The following is a 21,098-nucleotide window of genomic DNA, read 5'->3' on the forward strand; positions in this document are numbered from 1 at the left end:
TGTTTGGACCAATAGAAAAACAGTTTGTTTGATCTATTCTATCATTGGTTTGTTAAATCTTGGTTCATAGTTTTCAGTAACAATTGTCTGAAAACCCTGAAAACCTATGTATAATCCATTCACCGATTGTTATTGTGAATTGAATTGTTGTGAAAAAAAGTCTTAAGTGTACTAGGTGTTGGTGCTAGTAATACATAGGAAAAATTGATGTCAACCTATATTCTAATACATTTAAGAACATACTAGTATTTAAGAGTATTTTCCCAGTTATCCTTATATTTTAGGGTAATTCACAATATATTTTTCAAAGTTAAAATCATGAGAACAATATTTCCCAATTAATATCTCAGTATTCTGTGGTAATTTTATTTTTAGGAAAAGCTAGATATTTACAAAATTATCACTGGCATATTTTGAAATCATGAACATTTGCAGCTAACCAATGTTCATGATAATCCTAAACCCATTCTACAACTATTCATGAGTTCAAAATATTTTGATTTATTCTTTCTTTTACGATTTAAGCTAACCAATGTTTTGCATACTGGTATTGGTTAATTATTATTGCAAGATTTCAAAAAGGGACAAGTATCCTCTTAGTATGTACATGAACAAACTGATTTCGACTCCAAGCAACAAAGAAGAAGAGAGAGAGAGAGATACAAAGAAAACTGTAAGTGTTCACCATAAAAGCTAGAAGAAGGGGAATAACAGATACTCTGCGTAGAAAAGATTCCATATAAACCGGTAATATCCTGCAATAGCTTCCTGCAATAATAATTAAAAATAATAATTCTATACTCCATTAGCTACAACTCCATTGATCATTATCATCTTCTTCTAAAATCATTTTGTGACAAGGAATTGATGTTTTACCTTTGTGTAGTTTGCTTTTTCTAGTACCCATGTCTACAAAAAGAACCAACATCAGTGATATTATAAAGAGTAGATTACACTGCAAGATATATAAGCTGATGAGATTGATGTATATGGAGTTGACATTATCTCAGCTTGACCATTACTTTGTAAGATATATATAAGAGTGATCTTGGGATGCATTACCTGGAAAATCAAGCATGAAGCCAAGATCATATGTGCAGGAATCATCAAGCTACCTCTGAAAACCTGTCAAATGTTAAAAGATGGATGGGATTAAGCTGCGTACTAAGCAAGTGATAGTATTACACCCCAAAAAAAAAGTGGAAACAGACAGATTATTATTACCTGAGGCATGTAGAAAGCTAGTGATATGGCAGAAATATAGTTCACTAGCAAAAGTCCAGAACCTAGGAATGCAATGTTCCTAACTCCAAGCTTTGTTGCTAGCGTTGATATTTGGAACCTATTCCAAAATCAAATCCAAAGGAACATGCTTGATTAACCAAACATGCTTTGAAGAAAGGCCGTAAAGAAAAATGCTATACTTACTTGCGATCTCCTTCAACATCAGGAAGATCTTTTGTAATAGCAATGACCAGTGCGAACAGTGTCACAAAAGACGTTATGAAAGCCACAGGTGCACTGCAAAATCCCCAATAGAAAATTGAGTAACATATATGTATGCTCCATTATATTATATGAAGACTAACCTCCACTGAAACGAAAGTCCAAGGGCAGCTCTTGTAGCATGGTACACACCAAAATTAAGAAGGAAACCTCGTACCTGACAAGGAAACATCGATACACAAGACATGTTACTAAATGAAATTTCAAAGTTCACAAGCCACTAGTAGTAGAATCATTAAGATACAGAAGGATAAGACAGCCCCCCCCCCCCCCTACCGTGGCGATAATGAGAAACGCTGCAACCGGAAATCGTTTCATTCTTAATGGTGGAACAGAATAGATTGTCCCAAGAAAGAGGCCAAGAGAGTATAGGCTTGTAATGAATGGACCAAAGTTGAATCCGACAACTAATAGCCCTGCAATTGCGAAAAAGATCACTAACAGCCACGCAGACTGCACTGAGAGATCTCCTGCTGCTATTGGCAAGTATGGTTTGTTCACTCTGCAACACAAAAAAAATGAGTTAGATGATACACTAATCATATGCATTCAACTCATATGCACACAAGATGCTTCATAGTGATGCTGCATTAGATAATAGTAGTGACCAATGTACATCAAATGGTGACACATACTTGTCAATACCAATGTCGTAGATCTGATTGATGCCAACAATATAACCATTTCCACATATAAGAGCAAGAAGACCTGAAAGTGCCTTTAGTACTAGACTCCATTTGATGAGATGAGTGTTCTCTATCAAAGCTCTTGCCACCAAGGCACTGCCATCAAAAAAATTTCAACACTCAATCAAAATGAAATATAGAGCCTTTTTCAATAAAATCAGTATGCAAACATATACTAACGTTGATCCTAAAGCTGTTCCACGGATCGTATGTGGCCTAAGAAATCTCCAGCAAGCGTTCTGGAAACGCGAGATTCTATCCAGAACTGGATCGGAACCAGCAGCACCGACCTGAGAACATGCCTGGTAGTATCTAAAGCTTGTGAGTACCATTGAAAAGAAACACACAAGCAAACATTAATCAAAACCAGTGTTCTAAAAAACTGGTGCCTAGTCGGCAAATTAGATCTAAACGAAACACGACATTTCTAGAACGATTTAACTAAAAAAATTGGTATAGACATCCGCCTAAACAATAATCTTCTATAAGGTCCGTGCCTAACCTGTGTGTAGTGATTTTTTTGAACATTGATCAAATCTAAATAATAGTATAGAAATTAACACTGCGACATAAGACATTGTTCAAATGAGTTGAAGACATTCCCCATTGGAACAGAACAAATGCTAGAAAGGTTTGAACTTTATTGACTAATAGTCAACGCAACGGCTAAGATGCTTGTGAACCGAAGTTAAACAGAGAATGGAACCATACCCGGATCGAGATTTTTCTATAATTAGTTGAAACAAGTTTCAACCGCATACACGAACTTGATAAGCTCGTAAAGGCAGCATCTTTAGAACGGATTAGAAGCTTCCCAGTTAAATGCACAGAGGTTCGATGATGATGATGAGAAGCTGCTGAGAAACGAGGCGATGCAGACGAGAATCGAAGACGTGGCGATTGCGAGATCGAGAGCTCCATTGATGACACTAGCCACACAAACTCTTTGCTCCTGCTACTTGGCTCTTGCACCACCAACGGACCAAGTTTTTTTTTTTCCTTCTTAGATTGAATTTTGCAATCCGGGTCCCTATATTCTTAATATCTATCTGTAATAGCCTAAAACTCTTAATTTTTCATAAATAAAAGAAGACTTGACCCATCTGGAGTCTTAGAGCAACATTATCCATGGGGTGCTTAATCATTTTTTTAGTATTAAATATGTGTTAAGCATTTGATTAAGAAACTTTTATATTTTGCACCTTCAATGCAAAGTGCTTATTTTAGGGTGCTTAATAAAATAAAATATTAAACATTGTTTTATTTTAAATAAAATTTATCAAATTAAAGCACTAAAAGAGAGAACCACTTTCACAAGAATCGGATGTTTGCCAGGAAGACTAATCTTGAAAAACAAAACCAACAAACTAAACTTTAGATTCTATCATCTTTCTTTTCTAAATCTCCAAATCTAAATCAAGTTTTCCCTATTACATAAGTCCCATGAACATAAGTAAAAGACATTCGAGTAAAAAAAGTATAAGCCATTTAAAGTAAAAGACATCAAGTTTCAGCAAACACACTATTTAGTAAAGGAGTTACAGAGATACAAAGGCATCAAGGGCCATAACGGTTAAAAGAACATGTCACCTTGAGCCCTTAACGAGGAATAAATAGATGGATCATCATTCCGCTCACTCAGACACGCTCATCATTCACGTGGTTTGGAACCTCGGGTTGGTTGTCCAGTGGCATGTACTGTGCCATTATTGCTCTAGTCCATGTATTGCTGTGAAACAAAGGACACAAGACAATGTTTTAATACACATCTCAGGCCACAAAACAAAAACAAAAAGATTAATCTTGGGCTTTTACCACAACACAATAGGACACAACACTACATCAAACGGTTCAGTCCCACATCGAGAAGACCAGAGAGATCAAACGCTAGTCCGTGATTCTTCCACTCCCAATGCTCCACTCTGACCCGAAACACAAACATAAGCATTTAGATTCATCATAAACGAAGACAGGAAACACAAACATAAGCTTCTTCAGAGACAGGAAACAAGTGATTTATACACCTTCCCTTACTTTATTTAGCAACAATGTCGCCTCCCTCTCGTTGATAACTTGATTTCACCTTCAGATTCTTGATAATGCAGTCGTCAAGCTTAGTCGTTACCATTACAGATTCATGACGACGGAGGAGGTTTCTTCAAGTTTTCTTTTTTTTTTTCACAGAGAAAGAGAAAAAGATCATCCCAACATTTAGATACATTATTATGAATCTTAAGCAAAAGATTAAACAACCATACTTCTCGATGTGGTAGGAGGTAATCACACATCAAAGCATCATCTTTTATTCCTAATCTAACTCTACCATTTCGAAACAGAGATACACTTCGAAATCAAAGCATCATCTTTTATTCCCTTGCGATTCCAATGTACAAAAACGTCTCTAGGATTCAAAGATTCCATATCTGTTTTGCCTTTTGATTCCTAATCTAACTCTACCATATTGAACACACCACACGCAAGCAGCAAAACCAATAAGCTAACTTTCATGAGAATCGATTAACATATAAAGCATCAGATCTTGAACCGAGGTCGAATATTAAGAACCAAAGTTTAGATTTTTTTCCCAAGTTCTCATTTACAATCTCTGGCGGAAAACATAGCTGTATAAAGAAAATAAGAACGATTACCTCATCCTCTATGGCTGATCTGAAGGCGAACGATGAGAGGGTTTGGTTGGGTAGGAGAAGGAGAAGGAATCGAGGTTTATGGAATTGAATAAGTTCAACGAACCTGGACATGCGACGGCAACAAGCTGCAAAGCCACCTTGTTTGAATGGTGTTGTCCGTCAAGAGAGAGATGTCTGTTGAGAGAGAGAGATTCGGAGAGAAGAAGGCATAATTAAGCACCGTCGCTTGTGCAGCTTAATTAAGCACCGCCGCTTCCCTTAATACATTATTTTCTTTTTTTTAAATCCGAAAATCACTAAGCACTCCCCTAAGCTACTGCATTAATGGTGCTCTTAAGTATTTGTGTCCACTGTCCTCCATCTTTCTGGTTCTGTTTATCACTTTATTTTGTAGATTATCCGATTTTTTTGTTCATTTGGCTTAGAAATTAGACATTGAACAAAAGCTGAAACCATGGTCAACTGATGAAGTATGTAAAAAGAATCAGTTAAGTAAATACAAAACTGGATTACATCTGATAATTCAAATAGCATTCACCGAGGTTAATATTTTCAGACAGACAAAACATAAGGGAAACACACACACACCATGTTAAGTTTTGTCTCTTAACAAAAGATGTCAAGCAAGATTTGGTTCGCTTTCAGCTTGTGCTTTAGAAAAACCTTCTGAGCTCTTTGACAACGCTTCAGCTTCATCAGAAGCAGTAGCACTTGAGTTGATTGTCTCTGCTCCCTCTTCATTCTCCTCCTTCTCCATAACTATTCTTGAGAGTGCTTCGCTTTTGGTTTCATCTGATTTCTTTGTCTCTCTATTCTCTTCATTGACTTCAGTCTCTAAACCTCTGGTTTCATTTGTTTTCGACTGTTTTGTCTCAGCACTCTCTTCCTCCTCTCTTTCTTCAACAGAAGCACAAGCACTTAAGTTGATTGTCTCTGCTCCCTCTTCATTCTCTTCCTTCTCCATGACTATTCTTGAGGGTTCATCTGATTTCTTTGTCTCTCTATTCTCTTGCTCTAAACCTCTGGTTTCATTTGCTCTTGACTGTTTTGTCTCAGCACTCTCTTCCTCCTCTCTATCTTCAGCAGAAGCACGAGCACTTACGTTGATTGTCTCTGCTCCCTCTTCATTCTCCTCCTTGTCCATGACTATTTTTGAGGGTTCATCTGATTTCTTTGTCTCTCTATCCTCTTCATCAATCACCTCATTGACTTCAGTCTCTAAACCTCTGGTTCCATTTGTTATCGACTGTTTTGTCTCTCCACTCTCATCCTCCTCTCTATCTTCATCCATCACCACAACTTCTGGAGCTTTCGTCTCAGTTCTCTCTGACAAATCAGCTCCAGAGCTGTTATCCCCTTCTTTGATAAACTCGCCTATCTCCAAAAGCTTTTGAGCTTTTAATTCCCCTTCTTCATTAACATTCTCTGCTATCTCAGCTTCAGAAACTTTCTTCACATCATCTACTAAAAGCTCTGCTTCTCTTAAAACCACTTCAGCTGTCTCTGACTTTCCTTTGATCTCAGCTTCTTCTAAACCTTTCTTCTCCGCATTTTTGGTTTTATCAATACTCTTTGTTTTGATCTCTAAAGGCCCCAGCTTTGCATCAATCTCCTTCACGAGATTGGTCAGCGATCTTGCATTCCGAGCTTCAGATAACCTTGTAGACAACTGCAACACACCACAAAAAGTCTTAAGCAACAAAAATTCATGTTTAAGCTAAATGTATTATGCTGATATCTCACCTGCTGTATCTGCTCAGCTCGAGGTTTGAGATCATCCAGAGAAGCTTCCTTGTAGATACTCTTAAGAACACACACCAAATGAGACCCCACATTATCCAACTGATGCTGCTGAATCTCACACTGACGCACATCATCCAAACAACCAACAGCACGAAACGCACAGTTCACAAGTTTCATAGGACACACAGTAATACAATGCCTATCCATCTCACGCCTCATGATACTCTCATCACAGCTCTGCTCACACTGTATCATCTTAAACGGGCAAACAGAATCATGATTCTCCATCTGTCTCTTGCAGAAGACAGCATTACAACCTTCATTCTCGCAATTCATCGTCCTATAACCACACGTCAAGACATGCTCAGCGAGTTCCCCTTCGGTCTGAAACCTCATCTCGCAGTGATAACCGTTTTTAAAGTCCACGTTCTTAAGCAGCGTCTCCGCGAGTCCTTGCCTATGATCAGTTAACCAAAACCCACTAATCTCCATCTCCTGAGCGAAATCGTCGACGTTGTCTTCTCTCCTCTCGCTAAGGAGCCACCCGGAGACGCGGCTGAAGAGGTTCCTCTTGGAAGTTGCGAAGTCGTCGATGAAGTCGGAGACTATGTCAAAAGGATGGTGAGAAGAGTCGGTGTCTGAAGCGACTATGTGCTCGGCGACGAAGGTTTGGCTTCTGTTAGTTAGGTACTCGATCATCTCTTTGCGGATGTCGGCGGCTACGGAGCCTGGGCTGCGGAAGATGTCTCCGGTCGTGTTGTCTACGCAGGCGGTGGCTAGTCCGGGGAGGAGGGTTTGAGCCATCTTGTGGACTAGCTCCGTGTCGTAGAGGTGGCAGTGGAAAGAAGGTCCGGCTTTTTCTTTCTGGTCGTCGATTTTGTCGAGATCCGAGACTGGTGGATCCATTGATGTGTTCTGCAGATGAATGAAACACACAGAGAGAGATGAAGAGCTCTCAATTAAGCACCCTACGATCAAAAAGGTCTAGACTTTATTGAATTTTTCCTAGAAAGAGAGATCGATTCAGACTTGGATTCGATCAACAGGAACCATCAGGATCCAGAAAGTTTGGGAATTGAGTCACGTTACAAGCGAATTCAACTGATGGATTGATTAAAAAGGCAAACTTTACCGTTAGGATTGGTGCTGGAAAGAGACGGTGAGGAGATCGCAGCGGGAAGGAGTAGAGAGGCTGTAAGGGGAATCAAGATGAAGAGGGGGAGATGGAGATGGAGATGGAGAGGGAGAGGGAGGACACACCTTTGGTTTTGGCGCAATAATCGGTCTCTTTTTCTTTCACCACAACTTTGTTTTGGTCGTCTCTTCTTTTTTTTTTCTTTTCCCAAATTGAAATCATACATATACTAAATTGATTCCATACAACAACAGAGCCAAACAACACAACTTGCTTCACAATCACTACAAAAAAAGGGTTAGAAAGACTCATCCAACTACACATCCACGCCTACAAAGGCGGATACCAAAAAATCAGCAAACTAATTAGTTACCACCAGATGCACTTCTGTCATTCGCATAGATATGATCCAACCATCTTGGATGACCAGCAGCTACATAAGACTGATTGAGACCTAAGTTCCTAACACTCTGAGCAATGAAGGATGCACATCTGATTGTATTCCAAGACCCAATCCTTAGTTCCCACGCTTCAAACGCCTGCAGCTCTCTCTTGATCTCTCCCACCTCAAACTGCAAAGCAGGCCAGAAGGAAGGTTTTTCAATTGCTTCTATCAGGTCCCCAAAAGATGAGACAAACCTAACCTTTCTTTTCTTCAAACTTCTCATACTTTCCAGAACCCATAAACCACAATTGCAATTTAGCCTCTATCAATGATCCCACCTCCACAAATGCACGCCTACTATGCTCCAAAACTTTACCTTTCTCATCTTTTACAATCCATGAAGCTCCCATGCTCTCACCTCGGCTTGCCCAATCCATCGCAAACTCACACTGAACCCAACCAACCGGAACATTCTGCAACGAACACGGAACCGTTTTGGTCGTCTCTTCTAATGTTTTTTATTTTTTAAAACTGGTTTATTTGTTTCTTGCAATATTTAATATTTAATATAGTTTAGATTTGGTTTTAATAATTTACTTACAAAACAGTTTAAATTCCAAATAATAACACTAAATGTTAAATGTTATTTAAATTAATAATAATAGATTGTGGTTAGATAAATTATCATAAATTTTATAATTAATAATTTATTTTGAAAATACTTCAAATTACATTTTAATATCCAAATCATATTCTATATATAAAATGATGGTTTATTGAGTACCAATTACCAAATCAAACAAATTTAAATAACTTTACTATTATGGCTAAATATATGATTAATTTGATGTAGACAAATTCTATTGACCGAAATTAAATAATTAATTTGATAACTGAACATATGAAAATATCATGAAAAATACAAATTAGAGTCACTGAAAAATATTATGATTAATCTGAACGGTAGTTTTATGGACAATTCTCTCAAATAGTTTTTTTATTTTAATTTTTTGTCACAAAAATAATTTTTAAGTAAAAAAATGATTGAAAAGCTTTTTTTTATTTTAAAATTTTTAAAATTTATTTTTTATTTTTTAAAAATTTAAAATTTAAAATTATATCCCAAAACTCTATCCTTAATTCTATAAGTATAAATTAGTTAAATCTAGAATAAAAATTTTAATAAAATTTATTTTAGTTATTTTATTCATTGCTAATTTTGTAAGAATAAACTAAAAAAAATTATCTCAGGGAATTTTGTTAGGGTCACTGATAAAGATCTCCTCTCCCCAGAGAGAGAGAGAGAGAGAGAAAGTTAAACAAGCAAAGCACGTCCCTTGCCGTTTCCTTTTGTGTTTGATTTGATTGATGATGGCAGCTCCGGAGGATGAATCTTCCGCTCAATCTCAATCATCTTCCGCCGCCACTGCGGCTCCCACTCCTCCTCCCCCTCCCTCCGCCGGTGATCATTACCTCGCTAAGTGCGTCCTCCCTCCCAGCGTCGTCCTCCAGGTTGCTTATGGCTACTTCCGCTCTCCTTCCTCCCGCGACGTCGTTTTCGGAAAGGTGTCTCCTTCTTCCTCTTATCTCTACTTTTAGGATTTGGATTCTGATTTACTTATCTGGAAAAATCGTTCCTTTAAATGTTTCTCTTTTTAGGGATTGAGATTCTGTGAAGTTTGATATGCCTCAATCTCCACTTGTTTTAACTTCTTACTGGGTTTCTGTGTTGAGGTTACAAAGTTGTATGTTTTTGCATTTAGGATAAGTTAAAGCCTTAGGCATCATGGATCCAGGATTATTCTCTGTCTCTGTGTCTTGAGCAATTTGGGTGTAATGCTATATTAAAATCAGTAACTAGAATGTTGTTTTCTTTTCCTCACATCAGGAGACCTGCCTAGAGCTGGTGGTTATAGGTGAAGACGGGATTGTTGAATCGGTGTGTGAACAGAATGCATTTGGAACTATTAAGGATTTGGCTGTTATACCTCGGAGTAAGGTAAGCAGCATCTCTTACATCTAGACAGGGAATAGTTTATTTTAGTGATCAGGAGTTTCACTTGTGCAAAGATTTTTTTCAAATAGGTAACAAGCTAGCTTTGGTTTTGATTCGTCACTCATCTTGTTATCTTTTTCAGATGGGAAAAGACCTTTTGGCTGTTCTTTCTGATTCTGGAAAGCTCTCTTTTCTCTCATTTAGCAATGAAATGCACAGGTTTCTTCTTCTTGTCTCTTTGTTTTTCCTCTAAGAAGACATCATGTCATTGTCATCTTACTCATTTTTTTTCTGCCATTTGGTGTAGGTTCTCTCCCATACAACATGTTCAACTTTCTAGTCCAGGCAACTCGACGACTCAACTTGGAAGAATGCTCACTGTAGATTCTAGGCAAGTTTTTTCATGCCGGTTTCTATTTAACCATGGTTTTGTTACTTACACGACTCTGCTGATGCCTATGGATCGTTACTAGCTGTATCTCTTTTGTATATTTTGCCTAGTGCTGAAGTGCTCACTATTGGTTCTTCAAGAAAATTGAATTCGTTGGAGTGTTCACTTTTCTAAGCCACTCCTTAATGTTGATTGTTGAACATAAAATTTTATATATTTTAAATAGCAACGAGTAATATTGAGTCCTATTATGCATTTTGCAGTGGTCTCTTTCTTGCTGTCAGTGCATATCATGATCGCTTCGCTCTATTTTCCCTCTCTACATCGTCTATGGCTGATATTATTCACGAGGTATTGGTTTCTGTCACCAACTTGGGGAGCATCTTGGAACTTCATTTGATCCTTTTAACCATGGCATGACTCATGAGTGATACAATATTTTTGAAAAAAACTTTTAGAGGATTTTCTATCCTTCTGAAGACGGAGGAAAGACTAGCTCTGTAGAAGAATTATCTGGTACTATTTGGAGCATGTGTTTCATTTCCAAAGGTTTTAATGAATCCAAGAGTTATGATCCTGTTCTTGCCATTGTTTCTAATAGGTATGTAATCCTCGCAATTCAAAAAGCTTTGTTTTTAGTTATTGCGCTTTCTCCATAAGAGTCTGTGACCCAAGAGTTGCTGACCTCAGTATTTTTTTCTGATTGCATAGGAAAGGATCTCTCCTGAATGAATTGGTTTTATTTAGATGGAACATCAAAGAGGAATCCATATGTTTAATATCAGAGTATGTTGAAGCTGGGCCTCTGGCACATAGTATTGTTGAAGTTCCTCACTCCTCTGGATTCGCCTTTCTGTTAAGAATTGGTGACGCTCTCTTAATGGATCTCAGAGATCCTCAAAACCCTTGCTGTTTGGTTAGGACATCCTTAGATCTTGTTCCTCCTGCTTCATTAGTGGAAGAACATTTTGTTGAAGAGTCGTGTAGAGTACAAGATGGAGACGATGAGGGTCTTTCTAACGTTGCTGCATCTGCGTTGTTAAAGCTCAGCGATTGGGATCCAATGTTCATAGATACTGAAAGCGAGATTGGAAAGTTGAGCTCTAAGCATGTCTCTTCATGGACTTGGGAACCGGATCATAACTATAATCCTCGGATGATTATTTGCTTAGATGATGGTGAATTTTTCGTGTTTGGACTCGTATATGACGATGATGGTGTCAAGATTAATATATCAGAGTGTTTGTACAAAGGCTTACCGTGCAAAGAAATATTATGGGTGGAAGGTGGGTTCCTGGCCACGTTTGCCGAAATGGCGGATGGAACGGTTTTCAAATTGGGAAAAGAGAAGTTACATTGGATGAGTTCCATTCAAAACATTGCTCCGATCTTGGATTTCTCGGTTGTGGATGACCAGAACGAGAAACGAGACCAAATGTTTGCTTGCTGTGGCGTAACGCCTGAAGGCTCTTTAAGGATTATTCGCAGCGGCGTTAATGTAGAAAAGCTTCTGAAAACCGCGCCTGTTTATCAAGGAATAACTGGTACTTGGACTGTTAAAATGAAGCTTCCTGATGTGTACCATTCATTTCTTGTTCTGTCTTTTGTTGAGGAGACTAGGGTTTTATCAGTTGGATTAAGTTTTAAAGATGTCACTGATTCGGTTGGTTTCCAGCCTGATGTCTGCACCTTGGCATGTGGGCTTGTTGCCGATGGTTTGTTGGTGCAGATTCACCAAGATGCAGTAAGGCTGTGCATGGCCAACATGGATGGTTCTTCACCGTTTGTCTCCTCTTGGTTTCCAGAAAACGTCAGTATCAGCTTGGGGGCGGTTGCTGAAAATCTGATAGTTGTGTCTACGTCTAACCCTTGTTTCCTCTCTGTTCTTGGGGTCAGATCAGTATCATCTCACTGCTGCGAAATCTACGAAATTCAACGGGTGGAGTTGCAGTACGAAGTCTCCTGCATCTCAATTCCTCAAAAATCTACTGGGAAGAAGAGATGCAAAGCTGCAATTCCTTCTGGTATGGAGCGAGGCTATACGTTTTTGATCGGCACACATAAGCCTTCTGTTGAGGTCCTCTCCTTCTCAGAAGATGACGGTGGTGGTCTTAGAGTCCTTGCCTCTGGGATGGTATCGCTAACGAATACAATGGGAACGGCTATTCGTGGATGTATTCCTCAGGATGTAAGACTCGTGTTAGTTGATCAAATCTATGTCCTTTCTGGGTTAAGGAATGGGATGCTACTTCGTTTTGAGTGGCCTTCCTTTTCACATTCATCCGGGTTGAATAAAGAAGAGATGGACATTGTTGTGGGTGAAAGAGAGAATTTACCCATCAACCTTGTGTTAATTGCCACACGACGTATCGGCATCACACCTGTTTTTCTGGTTCCGTTCAGTGATTCACTAGATTCAGATATCATAGCTCTTAGTGACAGGCCGTGGTTGTTACACACAGCTCGACAGAGCCTTTCCTACACTTCCATCTCGTTCCAAGCTTCTACTCATGCAACTCCTGTATGCTCGTCTGAATGCCCTCAAGGCATTCTTTTTGTTGCAGAGAACTCTTTACATCTGGTAAGTATATTCTATTTTACAAATTTTAGTTCCAGACTGACTATTGCGCTGTGCTTTGGACAACGATATGCTAATTCTAGGCCTGCAAATTTGGTTAGTTCAGTTATTACTCGGTTCGGGTAGTTTGGTTTTCGGTAAGTTCGGTTTAACATAAATCTTATCGAACTAACTCGAAATAAAGTTTGGTATTCAGTTTTTGAAAATCTTATCAAAGTTTGTGAAAATCCTGTCAAAGTTTTGATTTTGGTTAGATTTTTGTTTAATTTTGTTGAAATTTTGGATAAATTCGGTCAGTTCTGTACTTGGTTAGTTTGGTTCGGGTTTTTGGTATGTTTTGGTAACCGATTGCCCAACTGAACCGAAAACCGAAGTTTTTAAGAAAACCTACCGAACTAACCTAGGCCTAGCTAATTCTATCAGTCAATGTTTAATTTTCTGATGTAGTCTGCTTGAAATATTATTAGCAACAAACAAAAAAATAGTTAGTTCTTTCTATAGTTTATTAGTTTTATTCACGATAGACATTTGTAGGATTCAGTTGGAGCTATTATTTTTGATCCGTCTATGGTTGTTGCCTGACGTATTAGCTTGGTTTGTAGGTGGAGATGGTGCATAGCAAACGGCTTAATGCGCAAAAGTTTCACCTTGGAGGCACTCCGCGAAAGGTTATCTACCATAGTGAAAGCAAACTATTGATTGTGATGAGAACTGATCTGTGTGATGCTGGTACGTCTGATATATGCTGCTTGGACCCGCTCAGTGGATCAGTGCTGTCATCCTACAAGCTCAAACCTGGAGAAACTGGAAAATCGATGGAGCTTGTACGCGTGGGAAATGAGCAAGTCCTTGTGGTTGGGACGAGTTTGTCATCTGGTCCTGCTATACTACCCAGCGGTGAAGCAGAAAGGTTTGAAAAAATCTAGTTCTTTAAGCCACTTTTTAATTTGACCATTGAGTGATTGTGTGTATACCTTTGAATGCTTATTTTACAGTACAAAAGGGCGAATACTCATTCTCTGCTTAGCACACACTCAAAACTCGGATAGTGGTTCGATGACAATCTGTTCAAAAGACGGTTCAACTTCCCAACGTACATCGCCTTTTCGTGATGAACAACTATCAAGCAGTAGTCTCTGCAGCAGTCCAGATGATAACAGCTACGATGATGATATCAAACTTGACGAAGCTGAAGCGTGGCATTTAAAATTGGCAGCTGCAACCACTTGGCCGGGTATGGTACTTGCGATCTGTCCGTACCTTGATCGTTTCTTCCTGGCGTCTGCTGGCAATGCTGTAAGCTTAACTTTTGATAATATATAGTTTTGTTTGCCACTTGTTTAGCGTGCTAATCTGCTGCTTTTCGATAGTTCTATGTATGCGGTTTCCCGAACGATCGTCCTGATAAAATGAAGAGGTTTGCGGTGGGGAGGACACGTTTCATGATAACATCTCTGCGCACGTACTTGACTAGAATCGTCGTTGGGGATTGCCGTGATGGTGTTCTGTTTTATTCTTACCATGAGGTTTGTGCATCTTGTCCCTTTCTTATACGTTCTTTTCTTTGTTTGCCTACTTAAATGGCTGTTAATATTTGATATTCTTTTTTTTTCATGCTATTGAAGGATGTGAAGAAACTTCACCAAGTATATTGTGATCCAGCGCAGCGGTTAGTTGCTGATTGCTTTCTAATGGATGCCAATTCTGTTGCTGTATCTGATCGCAAGGGGAGTATAGCTATCCTGTCTTGCAAAGACCATTCAGACTTTGGTACGAAACACTTTACCTTTGCTGATTATCTAGTCTTCACTGATTATTCTTAGGATTCTTCTAAATGCTATGGAGCAACTTGTGATTTGAAAATACTCTTAATAGAGGCTTTGTTATGTGACTTAGAAGATTTTGCGAACTGAAAATACCTCGTTGTGATGATGCAGAGTATTCAAATCCGGAATCCAACCTGAATCTGAACTGTGCTTATCACATGGGTGAGGTGGCCATGGCTATCAAAAAGGTAAATCCTAAACTTTGCAGTGAGTATTTCACTGAACCACTACCATAACTTGAAAAGTTAGTGCTTCTATCTGAATTGCTTTCTGTTCACGTAGTTTTGTGCTGTTATTATAACAAAGCTTAATCTTATGTTGTTTATCTTCTTTAGATAAGTATGTTATAGTCTTTGGTTATAGAAAACGACTGCTTGGCGCATTGGTCCATGTCTAACAATTCCTTGAGCTTAAGTTGGTGCAAGTTCAATCTCTGTTCTCAATATGATATCTCTCTCTCTCTCTCTCTCTACATTGTGAACAGGGTGGCAACATTTACAAACTTCCAGCTGATGATGTGCTGCGAAGTTATGGTCTTAGTAAAAGCACTGAAGCAGCTGATGATACTATCATAGCTGGCACACTATTAGGAAGTATATTCGTCTTTGCTCCTATTTCAAGGTATGATTTTAATATATATTGACTATATATTACTAGTGTTTGCAAAATATACATTCTCACGGCCTTTTTCCACCAAGTAGAAGCTTTACGGTCTTGTTTTATACTTAGTTGCCGTTAAGCTTGCACCAGAAATTGAGTGACTGACCACAAGTTTCTGTAGGGAGGAATATGAGCTCCTAGAAGCCGTCCAAGCAAAGCTTGTGGTTCATCCGCTGACTGCTCCTGTTCTTGGTAATGATCACAAGGAGTTCCGAGGTCGAGAGAGTCCGGTAAGTGAACCAAAAAGCAGTTCTAGTGTTTCTAAGATTTGAATTCACACTTCAGTGGCTGCATTGGGCGAGTAGACGTGGACATATGTAGAAGATATTGCTAAGAATCATCTCGTATCCATTATTAGTAATATGAAACATAATTTGTTTTCACAATGTTTGCAGTCCCAAGCGACAAAGATTTTGGACGGTGACATGCTTGCTCAGTTCTTGGAGCTTACAAATAGACAGCAGGAGTCAGTTTTATCTACACCTCAGCCATCACCAAGCTCATTAAAAGCAAGTTCAAAACAATGTACTTCTCCGCCTCTCATGCTGCACCAAGTTGTACAATTGCTCGAGCGTGTCCATTACGCTCTGCACTAGGACATCAGCCCTCTTTCTACTGCAAGCATGCATTCTAAAGCACGCCAGTTCCATGACTTCAGTGATTCGATGTGGTGCGTAACTGAGTCCAAATTCTTAGCAGCTGGAAACTGCCTATGGAATTTATAAAACTAAGTGGTAGTAAAAAGTGGTGAACTGCGAATTCTTACAAGCTTGTCAACATTATTGCTTATAGGATGCAAAGAGTTAGTTGGAAAACTATCCAGTGTCTTAGGAGCTGCCTTGTGTTCTTGAGAGCAGTGAGTCTTAACGACTAATCCTTGAGATGTGTTCTCTTTCTCTCTCTCAGACATTTTGTAGAGGATCATACTTTCCTATGTACAGAGTTGAGATGTTTTTTAAATGCAGAGGACTCGGTATCATTGTGTATATACATAAAACCCAATATATATATTTTTCATTGCTCTAATATAAATGTGATATGATAACATAAAATTATTGAGTGAATAAACGTTTAGTTTATATAAAACATGGATAATAATAAGGGTTTCATATTATTTATTTTTAGATACTTTCAATCGATACAAATATTTTTAAAAATCTCGCATATTATTGGATACATGTCTACGAGGGGACAAGACTAGCAGCTGCTACCTTGACATAAAGATCTTGACCTCCAGCATTGTACTTCCGCATATCATCGAGCTCTCCGGTCCACATCACACATCCCGACCCACCATTCATGATATCCATATTCGCATACCCGGTACAGTTACAATCTCTAACACACTTCTCCCTGCATTCCTTCAACCCGATCCTCTTGTCCACAACCGCTTCGCTTGTCTCCGGTAGCTTCATCTGACTCATCCGCAGAAACCTATCTCCCTCTCCACAGCTTAGCTTCGAGCTCCTGACACAACCACCTGACATATCTCTCAAATCCCATCTTCCAGCATTCTTGGGAACGAAGCCTTTGATACAGTTACACGTAGGCGACGTGTGCATGTCACAGTAAGCGTAAGGACCACAAACTTTGTACAGATCGCATGTATCTTCCGGGAACGACCAAAACATGTTACGTTGCGGTACTGTCTTAGTCCATGTGATTACTTGTAAGTACCCTGTGGAACTCATTCTAAATCTTGTGTGGATGTTGTGGTTGTTGTTGACTTGGAAACTGTACGCGACTTCCTCGTTGTTATCTATGAAACTGTTATCAATGTAGCTCCAGTTTTGCATTTTTGGTATGCCGTTAAACCGGACTCCGTTCCAAGGACCGGTTCGGTACACTTTGAACTCATTCTTCAGTAGATAAAACTCATGTAAAAACCCTTCGGTTTCGAGTATGAACGAATAATCTCCACTTGATGGATCAGTAGGGCTTTTCCAAGATGTGAGGATTTTTTCGTTTTCTGAACCGATGAGGTTCCGACCAAGTTTCATCTCCGGGAGCAAAGTATCCACCGGATAATCAAAGCTCTGCCATATGAACCGGTCTAGGTCGTTGGTTTTGGAGTCTCTAAGCACGAAGTTGCCGTTAGCGAGAAGCTCTGCCGTAACTGGTAAATGCGCAACTCCCGTAAAGTTCGTTGACCATACAGGAGTATTAGAATGGTCAAGGAGGACGAGGCTAGCGTGAGAGATTTTGAGTGTCCCCATGGAGTTGTGAAGAGCGTTGTCTCTGTTGGCAACCCAAACATATGTTCTATGACCAGAGGTTGTCTTGTACCAAATACCGAGATACCAACGATCAGTACCATCTGGAGAGTTTCTTGTGGTGGTTTTGAAGAAGCCAAGCTCGAAGACATCACCGGGAGACACAAGGGTTTTGTTGCTTGATATTGTAAGATTTTCGTTAGGTGACAAAGTATTGGTCGAGAACACATGAGGAAACAGAACCAATATAACGAAAAAGATAAAGGTGTAAGAGTGATGATAGTTTGGTATTACACCTCTCATCTCTCTCTTCACCACTTTAATTTTCTATGCATTCTCGCCCGTTATTTATAGAAAAAATTGTTACATATGGACTTTATGTCTTTATTAGATTTGCAAACCTAATGAGGATGGTTTGATTTTAATTTGCATGGTTTATGTCTTAATTGTAGATATTATATACTTTCCAGCAGACAAGAAATTTTTTATTTCCACATTCTATGACTTTCCAGCCATTCATTAACTCATTTTAACAAACTATTGTCATTGGTCAGTAACCTTACCACGTGAAATTGATTTCTCATGCAACGTAACATAACATGTGTTTTTGGACCAAATGACATAACATATCATATGTTGTTTCCTTCAGTTTGACTTAAAACTGCAACGTCCAACGAAATAATATAAAATGGAAATAGAAAAAAGGCAAAATTTTTATAAAGCATCAATGTCAAGAACAAAGCCAAGAAAAATAAAGTCTTGAGAAGACAAGAGGTCATTAGCTCAGTTTGAAAGAATCATAACCATTGTGTCAGAGGTCACTAACTCGAGTGACTTCTGAGACAAACATGATATAGTTTTGAGCTTGAAGAGATTAGAGGATTCGGTCCTGAACTTCTTCATATTCAAAAAAATAAATTTGGAGAAAAAGATTGGTGGAAAAATTTATTTCACTTCTTCTCATGATTGAGTGCATCTATATCATTGGAAAATTATTATCATGAAAACTTTTACGTGTAGTTGGGTATGTATTGGAATGGGTACATAATCACCATATATATTTTTATTTTAGCTAGTGAAAGCAACTTCAACTTTTTAATAAGGGGTAGTGAAACCACTCAATGTTACTCTGGTGGCAGAAGAGTTTTGGGTTGTTAAGTAATATGGGTTCAAAAACACACTACTACATTCTATTTGAATAATCCATACGTGGGCTTCACCTTTTTTTGGAGATTAATCAGGACTTTTACATATGTCTGAAATACGCTCAAGTTAATTAAAGTAATGGGTAATGAATTTGTATAATGACAATATGGAGAACCAAAATTGACAAACCAACTATAGGATGTGAAAACTTCACACAAAACTGGACAAGATTTTCTTTTCCTCGCAGGTGTATATGCGGTTGACAGGATGTGAATCTGACAAACTATATATTTTTTTCTGTCACAAAAATTTAATTAATAATAAAAATAGAGAATTGACCCAAAACATGGCCCAAACTCAGGAGTCCATTACACGGAAGAGAAAATATGAAGAGCTTTTTTGGCTAAAGTATCAACAATCGAGTTCTTTGATCGGGGAGATGAGAGAAACCGATTGATGCAAATCCAGAGAAGATCGAACGGATGTTGGAGACAATTCCGTTGACTTCTTTAGACTCGAGGTTGCTGGAGATAGCTCTGATGAGCGTTGAATTGTCGGAGAAAGCCTTGAGTTTTGGGAACTCTAGGGTTAGCTCCAAGCAAAGGGCCGATCGTATCGCGGTAGCCTTTGCGAGTAGGGGAAAACCAATGTAGCAATGACCCAGGGATCCATGGACCGGAGCTTCTAGATCGTGGCCTGGGGGACTCTCCTTTACTTCAACGAACAAGAATGTAACTGATAAAACCATTCGACGATGAGAACCGTAGCTACGAGAGGTTGGGAAATACCTTCTTTGCCTAGATTTGACACTAATATTCATGAGAAATGGAGCAAAGACTGTGTAGACTCGAATGGCCTGTGATAGTTGAACAAACCATTGAACAAATTTAAGCACACCATCACTGCTTTGGGCTATGTGAACCCTGTCGACTGAAGCAAGACGATGGACAAGCACCATTAAAGTACCACTGAAGACATCATACCACACAAGAAACGTAAGCTGAACGAGATTTAGTGATAATGCGTAGGCTTTGGTTAAGTCAAAGCTTTGGACACCGACATTACCGTGCCGGAGCCAATAAGCTTTAACGGAACTGGGTCTGAACCGCTGGTCATCGGATCCCATCAAGCTGGAGCTGATGTGTGGGTTTTCTGGACTGAGAACATAGGCTTCTAGGTTCCTCGAGAAAGCCCTTAATTTCTTGGATTTAGACTTGAAATTCCATGTAGCTGAGCAGTTCTCAAGGAGTTGGAGACCTTTCTCTTCACTGTAATGGAGAAAGGTGGTGCAGAGTGTTAAGATCTGGCGGTGAAAAACCCAGAGAGCCGGCAGCGAAGGAGGGTCCGGGGGAACTGGAGGGTCTGGCGGATCCACCGGAAGCATCATGTCAAGGTCTGCATCTGGTGGTTTAGGGGGCAAGCAAGGAGGAACAGATGCGCCAGCTACAGGGATATCCATTGGAGAAGATGAAAGAGAGACCTTCGGGATGGTGTGCGACATCGACGGAAGATGCTCGAGATTACGAGAAGGAGGAGCTGTGCTGTAGCATCCCCGATCCTAGGTAGGATCGTCTGGATGGACCATGGTGCGAGGAGACGCACCAGCCAGGTCATACGACCTAAAGACAAGCATGTCATGTTCCAAAACGTGGTTAAGGGAATTAGATAGCTGGAACTTAACCAAAATAAGGCAGAGGCAAGCTCAAAGGAGCTGGACAAGCGAGCCGGTAGCTGGACGAGGTCCGAGTGAAGCTCGATGAAGTGAATGATCATAATGGATCATGGGAAAACTAAGTTTAGGTCTGGAAATAGACTAAGGGACTTAGAAGGATTGGACAAGATAAAGGAAGCAAGCTAGACGTAGTGTATAACAGCTGGGCGATGCGGTAAGCAAGCTCGACCAGCTAGGTGAAGTGTAGTGCAGCTCGGTGTAGCTCACTGAAGTGTAGGTCAGCTCCAGCAGCTGGACTACTAGCTTAGTCAGCTGGGACAGCTGGAGATCAGCTCAACTTAGCTGAACTGAGTGTTCAAGTCTTGGGCAGTTGGGCCGGGTCCGGACAGTGGCCGGGCCATGTGGGCGACCCGTGTGTGACGATGGGCTGGTGGGCTCTTGGGATTGAGCCAGAAGCATGGGCAATCCGTGTAGACTGGTTTTGGACATGTCCAGGAGTGGTTTGACAGTTCC

At 39.5% G+C, this 21,098-nt stretch overlaps 4 protein-coding genes across 5 annotated transcripts; 1 reads left to right on the forward strand and 3 right to left on the reverse strand.

Moving 5' to 3' along the window:
* Positions 1-533: 533 nt before the first annotated feature.
* Positions 534-3,192, reverse strand: LOC106401877 (homogentisate solanesyltransferase, chloroplastic-like). The gene is made up of 10 exons (XM_013842488.3): positions 2,904-3,192; positions 2,373-2,494; positions 2,142-2,288; positions 1,783-2,008; positions 1,590-1,663; positions 1,429-1,521; positions 1,225-1,342; positions 1,063-1,125; positions 877-909; positions 534-768 (listed from the first exon to the last, which is right to left on the reverse strand). The coding sequence occupies exons 1-10, from the start codon at positions 3,111-3,113 to the stop codon at positions 694-696; spliced, it is 1,161 nt and encodes a 386-aa protein (XP_013697942.1). The 5' UTR covers positions 3,114-3,192; the 3' UTR covers positions 534-693.
* A 2,092-nt stretch (positions 3,193-5,284) lies between these two features.
* LOC106401812 (reticulocyte-binding protein homolog 2a) lies at positions 5,285-7,977 on the reverse strand. Of its 2 annotated transcripts, none has more exons than XM_013842412.3 (3): positions 7,716-7,977; positions 6,584-7,498; positions 5,285-6,509 (listed from the first exon to the last, which is right to left on the reverse strand). In XM_013842412.3, exons 2-3 carry the CDS (start codon positions 7,487-7,489, stop codon positions 5,460-5,462), a joined length of 1,956 nt encoding a protein of 651 aa, XP_013697866.1. In that variant the 5' UTR covers positions 7,490-7,498; positions 7,716-7,977; the 3' UTR covers positions 5,285-5,459. The 2 variants fall into 2 exon arrangements, with proteins under 2 accessions (XP_013697866.1, XP_013697865.1); XM_013842411.3 differs by having other exon boundaries at positions 6,584-7,551; positions 7,716-7,926.
* A 1,377-nt stretch (positions 7,978-9,354) lies between these two features.
* On the forward strand, positions 9,355-16,580 carry LOC106401173 (spliceosome-associated protein 130 A-like). Its single transcript, XM_013841634.3, has 15 exons — positions 9,355-9,669; positions 9,992-10,102; positions 10,242-10,318; positions 10,407-10,490; positions 10,754-10,841; positions 10,949-11,091; positions 11,202-13,071; positions 13,671-13,978; positions 14,064-14,364; positions 14,439-14,594; positions 14,694-14,838; positions 15,006-15,082; positions 15,379-15,515; positions 15,676-15,784; positions 15,950-16,580. The coding sequence occupies exons 1-15, from the start codon at positions 9,472-9,474 to the stop codon at positions 16,148-16,150; spliced, it is 4,005 nt and encodes a 1,334-aa protein (XP_013697088.1). The 5' UTR covers positions 9,355-9,471; the 3' UTR covers positions 16,151-16,580.
* Positions 16,581-16,644: 64 nt separating this feature from the next.
* Positions 16,645-18,106, reverse strand: LOC106399834 (S-locus-specific glycoprotein). The gene has a single exon (XM_013840285.3). The coding sequence runs from the start codon at positions 18,068-18,070 to the stop codon at positions 16,736-16,738; it is 1,335 nt and encodes a 444-aa protein (XP_013695739.1). The 5' UTR covers positions 18,071-18,106; the 3' UTR covers positions 16,645-16,735.
* Positions 18,107-21,098: the final 2,992 nt, after the last annotated feature.

This window comes from Brassica napus, chromosome C3 (genome assembly GCF_020379485.1).
Source record: "Brassica napus cultivar Da-Ae chromosome C3, Da-Ae, whole genome shotgun sequence".
In the NCBI taxonomy this organism is placed as follows: domain Eukaryota; kingdom Viridiplantae; phylum Streptophyta; class Magnoliopsida; order Brassicales; family Brassicaceae; genus Brassica; species Brassica napus.